This window comes from Cyanistes caeruleus, chromosome 21 (genome assembly GCF_971803275.1).
Source record: "Cyanistes caeruleus chromosome 21, bCyaCae1.hap1.1, whole genome shotgun sequence".
Taxonomy (NCBI): Eukaryota; Metazoa; Chordata; class Aves; order Passeriformes; family Paridae; genus Cyanistes; species Cyanistes caeruleus.
In genome coordinates, this window is record NC_141721.1 from 409400 (window position 1) to 424134 (window position 14735).

The window sequence follows — 14735 nt, forward strand, 5'->3', positions numbered from 1 at the left end:
TGAATTTCCAGCCCTTTGTCTCTGCAGCTCTCCTCAGCACCCCTTCCCCCACAACAACACAAAGCTGGTGCTGATCCATGTCACTGCAGCAAGTTCAGGCTCTGCCCACCCACAGCCCACATGCAAATCACCCCCTTCAAACTACCCCACTCAGGACACTCTCAGCAGATCTTTCAACATTCCCAGTCTCCAGCTTTTTTCCTCCCAGCAGATCCCTTATATTTTGGGTTATTTCTTGCTGGAGGCATTAGAGGCCCTTTATCTGAGTTTATCAGCAATCTGGTTGCTTTGGATGTGGTTCAGCTTCTTTGCTACCACATTTTTCTGTGACTAATTCTTGTGAAATTTCTGCTCCTTTGGTGGCACCAGAGCTGTTATTAACATGGTGTGAAATCCTTCATTGAGAGGCGACAGAAGAACACAATGAGAAAAGTTTTAAAGAAAAAATAAATCAGTAAGCCACAAAAACTGGATGACTATGTCAGTAGTTCAGGGAGACAGAAGGGGGTTCCAGTCTTATTCACTTTTTTTCACAATATATTCCAATAAGAGGTTTAGGGGTAAATGTATCCTATTAACAGCATCTTGATGACAGTGATAAATCCTCTCTATTATGGTATATAATACACAATACTGTTCCATTCTTCTTGTTCATTCTTGTATTTCTTCTCCTGCATTTAGCAGCAGTACAAGATCTGGACACACAAAGAACAAGACCACCCATAGAGGAAAGAGACAGACCAGAATCATGGAATCATTAGGGTTGGAAAAGCTCTCTAAGACCATGGAGTCAAACCATCCCCAAAGCACTGCCAAGACCACCCCTGCCCCATGTCCCCAAGTGCCACATCCACAGAGCTGTTAAACCCCTCCAGGCACAGGGACACCAACACTGCCCTGGGCAGCTGTGCCAGGGCTGGACAGCCCTTTCCATGGAGAAATTTCCCCAAAATCCCCCCTGAGCCTCTCCTGGCCCAGCCTGAGGCCGTTCCCTCTCCTCCTGTCCCTGTTCCCTGGCAGCACAGCCTGACCCCCCCTGCTGTCCCCTCCTGCCAGGGACTTGTGCAGAGCCACAAGGGCCCCCTGAGCCTCCTTTGCTCCAGGCTGAGCCCCTTCCCAGCTCCCTCAGCCCCTCCTGGGCTCCAGCCCCTTCCCAGCTCCGTTCCCTGCCCTGGACATGCTCCAGCCCCTCAATGTCCATCACTGGACAGGACAGAGAGGAAATAGGACATGGACTCACCATCCTCAGACACCTCCTGGTTCAATCACAGCTCAGCCTCTTCTTGTTCCTCCACAAGTCTCACCTGCAGCAAAGAAGAAACAACCCAGAGCAGAAGTTTAACTTATACAAATTTAGTTAAGAAGTTTAATTTACAGGAATGTACTCCAGTGTGAACATAGAGGGGAAAAAAATCAAGACCCCCGAGGCCAGTGCCCAGTCTGCACCTATCCCTGCCAACCTCTGTTTTGTGCCCTTTCCAAGAGCTGCTGGAAACCAGATTCAGCATCAGGGGGAGACACCAAATTCCTCTGGTCACTTGCTAACACAGCACAGGACTTGTCACATAAGCACACAGCAGCCTGTGCCCCACAAGCCACACAAACAAAACCCACACTTCAGGGGAACACAGGAGGGAGCTGAAGGAAGACAGATTTGGTCATTGTGGTTCAAGGACCTGGGGAAGATCTTTCACAGGGAACCTGAGTGTTTGGAGATCACTGTAGAGGAAAACACCTCTAAATCCAGTTGGGTCCTGCCTGGAAGGTGAGGCAGGATGCAAACACTCCAAGTACCAGGAAAAACCAGCATCTCCTTCTGCCAGCTTCGCTCCATTTGAGGGATGTTACAGGAGGCATCTGAGGGAAAAGTCAGGCAGCCAGACTTGAACAAGGTCCTGCTCCAAGACGATCTTTCCCAACAGGACCAGATGCTCCCACGGGTGATTCTGGGAACTCCATGGAGGAAGAGACCCTTCCTCAAAGTTTTCACGTGTCTCAAATAAAAGATCAGTTGATCACCAATATCTCTCTGGTCTGCCCACATTTTGCCTCTGCTTTGCCCTTCCAGCCCCACAGAGGGGATGGAATTACCCACAGTTAAACACTGGGCGCAGGGATGGGCTGAGCCCTGGGCACTCCTGTCCTGGTACCACTCACCTGCCTCAGCAGCCAATAATTTTAACCTTTCTCCTCCTCAGGTGAAATACAAATGCCAACAAATGCACAACTGGAGATTATCTAAACATCTCACACAACACACCCCAGCTGGGAATCCCCCTCCTTCCGCCACTCAGGAATTGTGTTGGCTACAGAAGAACTCTGAATACCTGCCCAAGGCTTTCCTTTGCTCAGAGATTTCCTTCCCAGCCCAGAATTAAGTCAGGTTTGACACCCACACATCAGAAGGCCAAGCTGAATGCCAGCACTGAGGAGTCATTGCTGAGATGTGATTCCCACAGTGAGGCAGCTGCTCCCACAACGCTCCTGCCGTGCAACACTGAATCATGTTGGAATCCTCATCCTTGGCCTTTCAAGTCATCTCTCACATCCTGCCATGCACTTGACAGGAAAGGACAGGAGAAAGGAATGGGAGGTCAGAAAGGACTCCAGACTTGTGCAATTTATCTCTACATTTACTTCTTATCTTTATGGGGTCATGGAGCTGCTCTGAGGGCTGGAGACCCTCTGTGCTGGAGCCAGGCTGGAGAGCTGGGGGTGCTCACCTGGAGAACAGAAGGCTTCAGGGAGAGCTCAGAGACCCTTCCAGTGCCTAAAGGGGCTCCAGGGAGAGCTCAGAGACCCTTCCAGTGCCTAAAGGGGCTTCAAGAGACCTGGAGAGGGACTTTGGACAAGGGATGGAGGGACAGAACAAGGAGGAATGGCTTCCCATTGCCAGAGGGCAGGGATAGATGGGATATTGGGAAGGAATTGTTCCTTGGGGGAGTGGGGAAGCCCTGGCTCAGAGTGCCCAGAGCAGCTGGGGCTGCCCCTGGATCCCTGAGGTGTCCAAGGCCACGGTGGACAGGGCTTGGCACAACCTGGGATAGTGAAAGGTGTCCCTGCCATGGCAGGGGGTAGAATGAAATGGTCTGTAAGGTCTCTTCCAACCCAAATCGTTCTGTAATATTATCTTACATTTAAAAGCAGATCACCAAGTTCCAGGAAAGTATGAAAAAACCCACCCACACTGGGAATCAAATTTCCTGTGAAAAAAAAAGCCAGATACTGCATTATCACCCTTCAAACCCAGATCAGTCTTGCTCTTTTGAACTACAAAAGCCTTTTCCCCACTGTTTAGCAAATGATCTCGTATCAGGTTTCACAGAGGAAAGAGCCTCCAGCAGGTGGCACCAGCAGTCACGACCGACCGGTGACTTAAAAGTGACATGAGAAGCACAATTAGTTTGTGGGTAAGAAAGGGAAGAAAAATGTTAAATATGCTTTTTTCACTAAATCTGAAGATACCCGAGTTATTGACAACACTGAACAACAGGAGTACTGTTCCTGCAGTGTGTTTTGTACCAATGTATCCAATCACTGCTAATGACCAGTGCAGTTTCTCAGTTCATTTCAGGTCAGAAGCTGGGGGTGGCCACCTGCTATGCCAAGGTGGAGGCTGATGCTCCAGAATTAAATGAAGAGGGGACCAGGGACAGAGAAAGCCAAGACAAAAAGGATGGCACTGGAAAGAAGGTAAAAGAGAACAATGGCCTTTCAAACACAGATGGAATCACTGGATCATGGAATGCTTTGGGTTGAAAGGGACCTCAAAACTCATCTTATTGTAGCCCCTGCCATGGGCAAGACCATGCTCCAAGCCCTATCCAACCTGGCCTTGGACACTTCCAGGGGCCCAGGGCCTGCCCACCCTCCCAGAGACTAATTCCTTCCCAATATATCTAACCTAAATTTCCTCTCTCAGACTGAACCCATTCCTCTTTGTCCTGTCCCTGGTTTCTGGCTGCCATTGCCAGTGCACACTGATAGCTGATGTTGAGTTTTTTCACCCCCAAGTCACCCCAAAGCCCAGAGCCTCAGGCTGTTCTGCTGCTGGGCAGTCACAGGCAGAGCATGGGGCCAGCAGCTGCCTGCCCTCCCCATCACTCCCTGGAGGGAGGCACAGGACACTACCGGTGCTGCTGGTGGGGCTGGTGAGGTGATGCCACCTGACACACCTGGGCTGGGGGAAGTAGAGAAAAGAACTCACTTCTCTTGAGTATTTTTATAGCCTGTAACCTCCTCTGGAACTCTGAGTCTGGGAGACAAACCCTCAGATAATAACACCATGTCAGAGTTGAGAACACTTGTAAAACCCCTCATTTGTTCTCCTGTAGCCTCCTGCTCATGTGACACTTCCTTATGCAACCACACTGCTGCCTCCAGGGATCTTTGCCCCTTCTGGTGAGGAACAGAGGGGCAGGGACTGGAGCAGTGTCTGGAAACCTCTGTCCCCGTTCCCTGCAGATGGTGGAAGAGGCTGCTGGAAGAACCTGGCCAGGACTAAGCTCTGCCCGCATCCTCCACAATGCTCAGCCTCAGTGCTGGCCAGACTGTCACACACACCTGGAAAGGACTGCTCCTTTTCCAAACTGCAGCTCTGGACTGCAACATCCAGGTCCCCTCTTAGCTGCAGTCCAAGCCAGGATGAGCCAGGAACTGGGAACTGCAGCAATCCCCACAAACAACTGGTCTGTCAAAACCCAGGAGAATCACTCCCTCTCCCTCTGCCTCCCCAGGTCTCATGGAGATGCCACAAAAGCACAGAGCTGTGAATTTACAGAAACCTCTGAAAAAAGCTGCAAGTCCTGCCTCCAGCACAGTGGGATTAACAACGGTGAGCTGGGCATCGAGAACAGGGAATAATGAGGAACAGCACCTGCTCCCTGCCATCACCTGCCAGCACAGCACGGAGCAGGGATCCTGTGGGAAGGAGGGAGGTGCCCACTGGGGCACACACCGAACTTTGCAAGGCTGGCAAGGGCAGCAAGAGCTGGCTGAGGCTTCCTGCCTGCAGGGGGATCGGGGGTGCCCCAGGCGAGGTGGGTGGCCCCTGGCAGCTCCTCGCTCCCTGCTAGGAGACTCAATTTTAATTGCTCATGAAACTCCAGCCATTGTTTGCTGTTGGAGTGGAGCTCTCTGTGCTCAGCATCTGCCCCAGGCAGAGATTTTTGCTTTAATTTCAGCTAAAATTGTAGAGTTGGTCCTGGTGCACTTACAGGGGAAGAACAAGGCCAATATTAAACGGGATGTTAGAAGGAAAAAAACAGGAAACCTATTAGCCTTATTGTGATCCCAAATGAAACAGAAACAGCCATCTCAAGCCTCCTGACTAATTAGAGGCTAAAAATATAATTGTCAGACCCCACAGTTACATGCAAAGCAGATTATATGGGCCAGTCTTTGTTATTCTACACAAAATTACAGCTCAGAGAGTTGTTTCTAATGAAGGCCATGACCAGCTGCTCTTCAACAACAAAACTCTTTTACTGCTGAATAACTATTAAAAATAAAAGATCAGACTACCAGAGCCCAGGAATGTCACAGCAATACCTGATGATGGTGACAAGTTGCCAAAGTATTCAAACTGCTCTGCAGCATGAAGAGAACATAATATATGGTCTAAGCAGGGGGAAGGGCTGAATTCCAAGATGCAGAATTACCTATGGACGAAGGGCTGCTGGAAGTGCATCTCAGAGGATCTCACAGGCACCCCCACATGAGCTGCTCAATAGGGACTGACAAAAATTCCACTGCAAAAATATATAATAGCAGTGATGGCAGAGGGGACACATTGGTGGCATTTCTGTCCCCAGCACTGCTGGGACCATGGCTACAAATGGCAGAGCTCAGCCAGCACAGCAGAAGCAGCACGGGGGTACAGGCAGTTTTGGGGTTCATGCTGCTGAACAGTGTAGAACTGAGAACTGAGGGTGCAAGGAACAGTGGAAGCCATGGAAGGAAGGATGCAGGAATGTAGAAGAGGGTGTGGAAGGAGGTGGAGGGGGAAACAGGCAAACAAGACTAGAGCTTGGGGGAGGAAAACACTACAAGAATTCAAAAAATGCTGAACTTGATAGGCTTGGCCAGAGATACACCTGGAGCTAAGACCTGCCAGCCACCTCTGTGTCAGGCTCAGGGGCCAGCTTAGCCTAGAGACATTGTCAAAGCTGTTTAGTGACAACTTGTTTTGCAGAAGAGTGAAGAAACCGGGCAGGGGGAGATCCCTATGGTGCACCATAGGATCCCTGTGGATCCCCAACCCTGCAGGACCATAACCCCAGCAGCATTTTGTCTGTCCTGTCCTTTCCTCTGCCACATCTTGCTCAGCCAGGAGCGAGGAGAGATGGATACACAGAGGAACCAGAAAACAGTTTATACCATGTGCAAGATGGAACAAAATGATCTTTAAGGTGCTTTTCAAACCTTGCATTCTGTGATTCTGTGAGATGGGGGTGCACAGGCAGATTCTGACAGATCCCAGCTGGAGGGTCCAGCAGTGTCACCCAGATGCCACAAGGTGTATGGGATAATGAGGGAAGAGAACAGATCCCAGCACTCTGCCAGACCCCTAACGAGCACTGCTATCCATCTCTTCAATGATTTTAAGCATAATTAATTTCAGCAGCCTGCCTGCTTGCCAGCTGACTCTGCTCTTTCCATTAATGACAGTGAAATGGGAGTTTCAAGGGGAACGCAGTGCTGGTGAAGGAAGCAGAGGCTGGAGCAGGATCAGGAGTTTCTCAGCCCATCTCCCCCCTCCTCCTGAGGCTGTGGCTCTGCTGGCACCGCAGCCCCGGGGCCGGGGCAGCCGGTGGCACCAGGTGGCAGCAGCACACCGGGAACGGTCCCCTGCCAGGTCAGCGTCTGCCTCCTCCTTCGTGTTCCCAAGGAGCTGCTGGGAGCAGGGATGGGAGCAGGGACTGGGAGCAGAGATGGGAGCAGGGATGGCAGCAGGGACTGGGGAGCAGAGATGGGAGCAGGGATGGCAGCAGGGACTGGGGAGCAGAGATGGGAGCAGGGATGGCAGCAGGGATGGGAGCAGGGATGGCAGCAGGGATGGCAGCAGGGATGGCAGCAGGGACTGGGGAGCAGAGATGGGAGCAGGGACAGGAGCAAGGCCTGCAGGAGGCTGCCATCACCAGACTGATTCATTCCCCATCCCAGCCAGCCTGAGGCAGCCGCAGAGAGGGACAGACCCCAGTCACTTTCAGGAGGGCAGTGGAGGAACCACGAGAGGGCCTCTGTGCCATGCCCACCCTACAGGCCTTTCATCCCAAGCTGGCAGAGAAGGAATTCAAAGCCAAGACTCCAAGCTGAACCCTGTGGCCATCGGACTGACAGAGACAGGAAGCACAACTTTGGCAAACGTTTCCAAAGTTCCCTGTAACTCCAGCCTGTTGTTCTCCAGCTTTGTTTGCTTTTCTTTAAAAAAGCAGTTGGGGCATTTCAAGTCACAATTAAGCCTTTATTCAAGTACAAACAATTGCCTGGTCCCTACCCAAAGCAGTACAGATGGATCCATCCCAGCTGCAGTCCAGGCTCCTGCCTGCTCCTGGCATCCTGCATCTCCAGAGGGAGAGATGTGCAGGGCTCCCTCTCACGCTGCCCCGGCGCCTCCCTCCACACTGTGCGCTGACTCCAACTCAATCTCAGGAAGGAAGCAGTAACAGCTTCAAGGAAATGGTGCCTGCACTACTGAGGTCACATCCCAAGTCTCCAGGCCAGAGAAGTGCTGTCTAAACTGGTCTCTGTGCACTCAGTTCTCATTGTGCATCAGGAGAATTCACCTTTAATTCCCATCAACGTGGGGAGTCCGACAGCCACAATTTTTTCTGGAAGGCAATCTTTGTGACTGCAGAAAAAACCTGAGATATGTGACCCAAACACACCAGAAGGCTCTGAAATCCAAAGATAAAGTCCTGAAGTGTGCCACTTCCCCTCCCTACCCCACCACAGGTTTTCCCATCCAATCTCAGGCTTTTCTCAAGCACCCATGTTTGATATCCTGGCATTCAACCTGTGGGCATTTTAAAATAATTTCCACCAAACAGCAGCAACACAACTTCAGCTCTGTTGTTATTACAAATGTAACTATTATTTTTTTATACAGGTGCATAAACATACCCATGTGGTATTACTTTAGGAGTCCTAAGGTTTCTAAGACATGTTCCTGCAGCCAGAGGACAGGATGGATGGGGGAACTACAGCCCTTGGTAAAGGGCAGCCAGGACACCTTTGACATCCTACCTGCAAGGATCTGGAATCCCCCCTGGGACAGTCAATAGAAACAGTGTCTGAAAACAGAAAATACTGCTTTTATTCCAGGTGATCACATGTCCTTAACAGCACTGGGATTTACAGCCCTGCAGTAACCATGCTTCCAGCTCCAGCTGAGGCTCCTCAGCTCTGGAACCATGAGCTTCTGGCTGGAAGCAGACCCCAGGCCAGAGCTCAAGTGCCACCATTCACCACAGGCAGAACATCTAGGAGGGCCTGTTTTCTCCAACTGTAGTTTTCTTCCATGGGAACAAAATGAAGCATCTTTTAGTAACCCACACAGACACACATGTGAAAAAGCTATGACCGAAACCATCGGCAGGTCTGAGAGGACAAGGAAGCATCAGGATTTATTCTGTTGACTCACCCAGACCAAGCCCAGTTTCCCCAGCAGCCTCCTCACAAGTGACGAGGAGGATCCTGTGCCAGACCCTGCAGCACTGACCCTTGAAACGTGGCTGGGAACACACAGCTCTGCTGAATGCTCCTCCCTGCTCCTGGGGAAAAGCCAGGTCCTCCCCAAAACTTGCAATATTTGTGCCATCATCACATGAAGTTCCCAGCTCCCTTTCACCCGAAGAACCTCTAAAACAGAGCAATGAACATCTGCTCAGGGATTTTACCATCAAGCTACAGAAGACCACAAGAGGAGATGAAAACCCTTGAGAATTGTTATTCATAAGTTAAGAGCTCACTTTCAATTGCATGTCCAACCTGAGCATGGTCAGAGCTGTTGGATCCCATGGAAACCCTGGGTTTACAGGCACTGATGGTTTGCTATGTCAACAGCCTGGATGGACATCCTCCTTCCCAAGGAACCCTCTCAGGACTTTGTGTTGCCACAGCTGTTCTTCACAACCAGGCAATGAACTTGAAAACTTGGCCTTCATGAGGCTTTTCTGGAGGTGGTATCCCTCCTAAAACCAAGCAATACCTCACCTGGTGTTTAACAATTCCCCTTCCCCACCCCAAGCCCCCAAAGTTTAAGAAGATTAAACCAAAGTCTTTGGTCTTTAATTTCCAGGTATCTGGAGCCTTCAAAACTGGTTTGCACTTCAGCAATGGAAAATCCCATTAAGGTACTGCCTTGCACACTGACCTGCTTTCATTAATAACCTCACCTCAAAGAATGTGGGCAGGTCAGCAAGTTCAGCTGAGCTTAAGTGCTCCCATCTCGGGCTCTCTGTAAGTATGAGCTTAACTGCTTCTAAAAACAGTGCTGGCCATGCCGGCCACTCCAAAGGCACTCTTAGAAAAGGAAATCCCCAGCCAATCGATACAAGGGAAGAGAAGGCAATTTGATATATATAGCAAGTCCCCAGCTTATCTAGCAGCAAGAGCTGCTCAAATTCACACACACTGTCCCTTCCCTGCTGGCAGCTTCCAGCAGGATGAGGGATGAAGGTGGCCACACGCTGAGTTTGGTACCGAGAGGGGCCAGATGATTTATTCTCATCTGCTGCAATTCACACAGGGAACAGAGCCTGGGATTTCTTTCCCTTAATAACTGACTATAATAGAACTCATTAACGATCAAATTCCTACCTCTACAAGGTTTAGGACAAGATTGCAATGCATCAGACTTTATCTAACACGAAGACAAATCTCAGGAAGCACTGGGATTTTTATCATCTTTCCCCAAACACGAGGCAGGTCCCTTCCTCCTGACAGTGCATCACTGACACGCACTGATGGAATCACACAGCCACCAAAACCAGTGGCAGCTCTATCAGCAATTCCAGCTGAATCCAAGTTTTCCCCAGCACTGTGTTTTCACTCCAGCCCACACTGCCACACAGGCCAGCATCCTGGGCTCCAGCCCCACAGCTCCAGAGAACAGGCAGAATGGAAAGCTGCAGTCACAGCACTCAGTGACATCCCACTTCCCAGCTTCTATTGTTCCAGTAGCAACCCTTTGCTGTGGGATTTTGGAGCTGGGAGAAAGCAGAAGCAGCAGCACAGGGGCAGTGGGATACCAACTCCCCAGGGAATTCCAATAGAGGAACTGGCTGCTCATTCCGACTTCAGTTTTGAGTACTTCGTCATTAGTAAAACATGTTGAAAATGTGACTTCCTCTGCCACAAGACCTATTGAACTTTTTCACAGAAGTCTAAGGAACTTCCTCTTGTATTTCAATAAAAGACAACCTCACAGGAAGAACAGTTCCTCTAAAACTTCTGGGAATTCCTCTACTAAAAACACCTATTGAGGAAGGAACGATGCAGTGGAACAAAGAGAAAGGGAGGTGGGGGATTCATTTGTCCACAAGTCTGTGGTTTATTATAAAACGAAACTATGAATCCACTTCACAGGACAGACCCACTTTTACTTCCTCTTTTGTCTCATTTAGCAATGGCAACAAAAGCTCTCTACAGAGTATCCTACTGAGCCAAATGTGTACAGAACCTCTGCATTCAGGTTAAAAAATAATCTCAATTTGCTCTCCTTGCTGAACAAAACAGGCTCTGTCTAGGATCATCTTATCCAGTATCCAAAGGTGCTTAGCTACCCACTTTCATTTGGAAATGCAGACATGAGACAGCAGAGAGGGATCCATCTGCTCACTGGCATGCTGGGAATGGTGGTACTCCGTGGAGAGTCCCAATAGATTAACTTTCCAGTTCCAGAAAGGAGAAAGAGCAAAGAACAGGGTCAGGAAGACATAACCTCATGCCAGCCCAAGGAAGTGCAAAGGACAGCAGGGAGGGATATGAGTGGCTTGCTGGCACATCCCTGCCCCGGTATCCACATGCAGCCTGTGCTGGCTGCCTGCTGGTAACGTGGCATTCCCTGCCTGCAGGGTGTCTCCAGGCTGCCCCATAACGAGCACACACCACCTTGGATCCTGGGAGCTCCCCGAGGAACACTCACTGGTATTTATCAGCCACAGGCACCAGAAAGGACATGACCGATTCTTCAGGGCAAAGCAGGCCCATTCATTCACTTCTTCTAATTACGCATTGTCTCAAAGTCCTGCAGAGGATTCCCTGCAGCCCCTGCTCCTCCCTACATCCATCAAATCTCAGCCTGAGGCAGCTCCACTAATTACCCTTTCCTGCATCAAGACTCATCCCTCACCTTCAGCAAGCAGCAAAGCTCCTCTCCAACACAGTTCTTTGCGCTCCCAACCAGCTGTGGGACACAAACAAAGGATCTGCTCTCCCAGGGCAATAATCCCCAGTATCACCACATCACACAGGAGCAGCCAGCATCCCTGTGGAATGTTTTTGGCAAAGATGAAGTGTGCCCAGGTCACTGCCCTGAAAGATACTGTCCCCAAACACCCCTGGTGTTCTCACCAGGCATGGTGAACACCCACTCCAAGGATCCCGAGCGCCAGGAGGAGAAGGAGAAGTGGAGCTGTCACAAAGCAAAGCTGCTGCAGCAACAGCACCTATTCCCCCATGGGGCAGGAGCTCTTGACATGGCCCTGAGGAATGCTGCAATTCAGCAGAGCTGCAGGGAAAATCTGGCACTCGCTCTTGGGTCCCCTCTGGGGATTTCTGCATCCACCTCCAGTGCCTGGGAGCCTCCTACCATGACTCTTTCCCTCACAACAGCAGTTCTAAAGAAAAGACCCTCCATTCTTGCCATTAAGTGCCCTTTAGGATGTACCACAGGTTCAACACTCCCCAGAAAATAGGGACTTCACAGCACAAACAAGCAGTTCTCCTTGGAAATCAAGGGACTTTCTCTTCCCCTAGGCAGCTATATCCAAACATGAAAGCTCAGGGCACAGTGAAAACAAACATTCAGAGGCCAGTGCAATTTCACCTGAGTTTTGCCTGACTTAAGAGGCAGCAAGGCCCTGAGCAGGGCAGCAGTGTGGGAGCTGGAGTGGGAACAGGAAGGATATGGTTATCCTGGGTATGATAAAACTCCCTCAAAGTAGTAACAGAATTACTTTATAAAGGCACTGTATACCCTGTGAGCTTGTAGCATCAAGCAAGGCTGGCAGTGTCAGAGCTGGCATCAGTACCAAAATTCCCCATCAGCTGCTTACCAAACAGCTTAGCTAGGCTACAGCTTCTTCAGGAAGAGCCTGACCTCAGCTCCCGTCCTTCTCCCTGGACATGGTGTCATTCCCTCTTTCTTCAGAAGGGAAAGGGGCAGCAGGCAGAGCTCCTGGAACTTCATGGGAACCAGGTCTAGAGGAGATGTTTCCTTGCTGCGAGCAAGATGAGAATTCTCATTGCCCAGACTCCCTCTCACTGTATCCACTTTCCCTGGCTGGATTTGCACACACATCCATGGCCTCAAGGTATCACCTGGTTGTCAGAGGAGGTGTGTAGACACAGGGAACCTTCTTTTCCTAGAGGAGTTACCTCTTGTGAAGGGGTGAATATGAAAAGCACAAGTCAGGACTTCCTGACAGTGAAATATTAAGCACTGGCACTTTACAGGAGCAGCAGATCTCCCCTCCACAGCAGGCAGGTGATAAAGAGCCCAGTGCAGGTGAGACAGACGTTCGCAGAGAAAAACCAGGCACATTGTTTATGAGCACAAAGGATCCAAACACACAGAAGGAAAAGCTGATACCCCAGAAAGAGGAGCCAGAGTTAATCCCTCTGCAGGGTTCCCAGCCATCCTGCTGTCCATTGGGATTGGAGGGAAATGGCTTGCCTGAAGCATACAGACAGACACTCATCACACCAGAAGTCAGCAGCAGTTCCCCAGGTCACAAGGGCCACAGCTTTAAAAAATAAAGTGGCACTGAACTTTAGCATCACAGGAAATAAATCCCACATACAGAAGACATAAAAGTCTCAGGCTGTAGGAAACCCTGACGCAGCACTGGAGGGGGAATGTATGGCTGACAAGGGTCCAGACCTACCTAAGGGCACAGGAAAGTTGACAAGATGACACAAACCATGAACTGTACTTCAGCACAGCCAGAGGAAAGTTTAACACCCCAGATCACTGGGAATGTACATCCTCAGTGGTACGTAAAGCAGCTTGAAAAACATCTCTGGTGTTTCCAGAGGAGCTCACCAACTCCCACTTTGCTGTGTTCCTTGCCACCAAACCCCCAAATACCTCACAGCTGTTCTTCCCCATCCAAACACAGACTCTGTCCTGGAACATACAGGCTGCTCCATCCTGCGTCCAACTTCAGCCTCCCTGGGCCTTGTGCCTGAAAAGACTCGCTTCCACTGCCCCAAGCCTGAACTCCAGGGCAGCACAGGCTTTTTGCCCTGTGCCCAGTTGCCATGGGCTTGTTCCAGTGTTTTCAGCAAGAACAGAACATTTTAGCCTTTGGGAAGTTCAATCTGCCATTTGGGAAGGAAGGCAGAAGTGCCTCTGGCATGGGGGCAGCTGCAGCCCTGACCTGGAGGAAGCAGGAAGGGGGTGCTGTCTGGCTAGAAAGCAGAAGTGAGTATAAGCCCTGATGATGTTGACTGGGGTGAGAAGCAACAACTTCAGGGCTCCTCACATCCTCCTGAAGCTCCTCCTGAGCACCCCGGGTCATGAGGCACCCGCAGCGTGATGAAGCTGCCAAGCGGTGCTGGCAGCCAAGCTGAGCTGCAGGAAGCACGGGTATGACCCAGGCTCCAGGCCAGCAGCCAGCCATGCTCCCCCAGGATACCCTCAGGAGATGTTCTCCAAACTGGGTGTAGGCCTCATAAATGAGATACTGAACAGGACAATGGCTGCTCTCGTTCCCATTAAAACAGTGAAACAGATCCCACCTGGCTCTGTCACACTGGTGGCCCTGAGTGCTACGTGCCAGTCATGCTCCTGCAATAAGGAGACTTCTGCCAAGTCCTTTGAAAGACTTAAAAAAAAATTATTGTGAATCCACGCAGCACAGTTGAAACAACAGAGACAACTGAATAGATTCATGCTGGTTTGCCACAAGGCACTCATCCACTCGGGAAGCTGTCTACTTCAACAAGTTTCTAGAATAAAACAAACCAACAAAACCTCTGAAGCTTCCAGAAGGAACAATGCAAACTGCAGCCCTTGCTCACTTGGAGCAGTCCTCAGCTTCAGCAGGGACCATCAGGGAAAGGCTGGCAGAGCCTAAGCAATTGAACTGACTGTAAAGTAGAAATGCTTTGAGGGTCCTTACCATAAAGCTGTCACTCACAGGCAGTGCCATGTCCAAGCACGTTCTGAGAACAATTCCACAATTTCATTTTGCAGCGAAGAACTGGTCAGGTTGGAAAAGACACAACGACTCCACTTCCCAGCCAGTGCTGTTCTGACAGCATGAAATGGCAGAAAGCTGAGCTCTAGAGAATACCCCACTGCAATTCTGGGCTTAAGTTCAGCTGCAAGACTTTGCCCCCAAGCAGATAAGTTGTGAGCCGTGTCTACCTCTGTCCCTACTGCCAGCACAGGCTCCTCCGAAGCAGGGAGGAGCTGACAGTGGTCACCAGACTTGGCTCTTGCTCCATCTCAGACAGAGGTACCCCATATGTCTCCTGTACTTTGCTATCAGAACATTCCCATC

The 14735-nt window shown here is 50.3% G+C and overlaps 1 protein-coding gene across 3 annotated transcripts in view; it reads right to left on the reverse strand.

The window, feature by feature from the left end:
- Positions 1-14735, reverse strand: part of MTMR4 (myotubularin related protein 4) — a 49556-nt gene that overhangs the window by 30336 nt on the left and 4485 nt on the right. For all 3 annotated transcript variants that reach the window (XM_086859406.1, XM_086859407.1, XM_086859409.1), the window contains one exon: positions 1241-1304. In XM_086859406.1, coding sequence (XP_086715532.1) covers positions 1241-1243 — 3 coding nt within the window. In that variant the 5' untranslated portion in view covers positions 1244-1304. The remainder of the gene's footprint in view (positions 1-1240; positions 1305-14735) is intronic.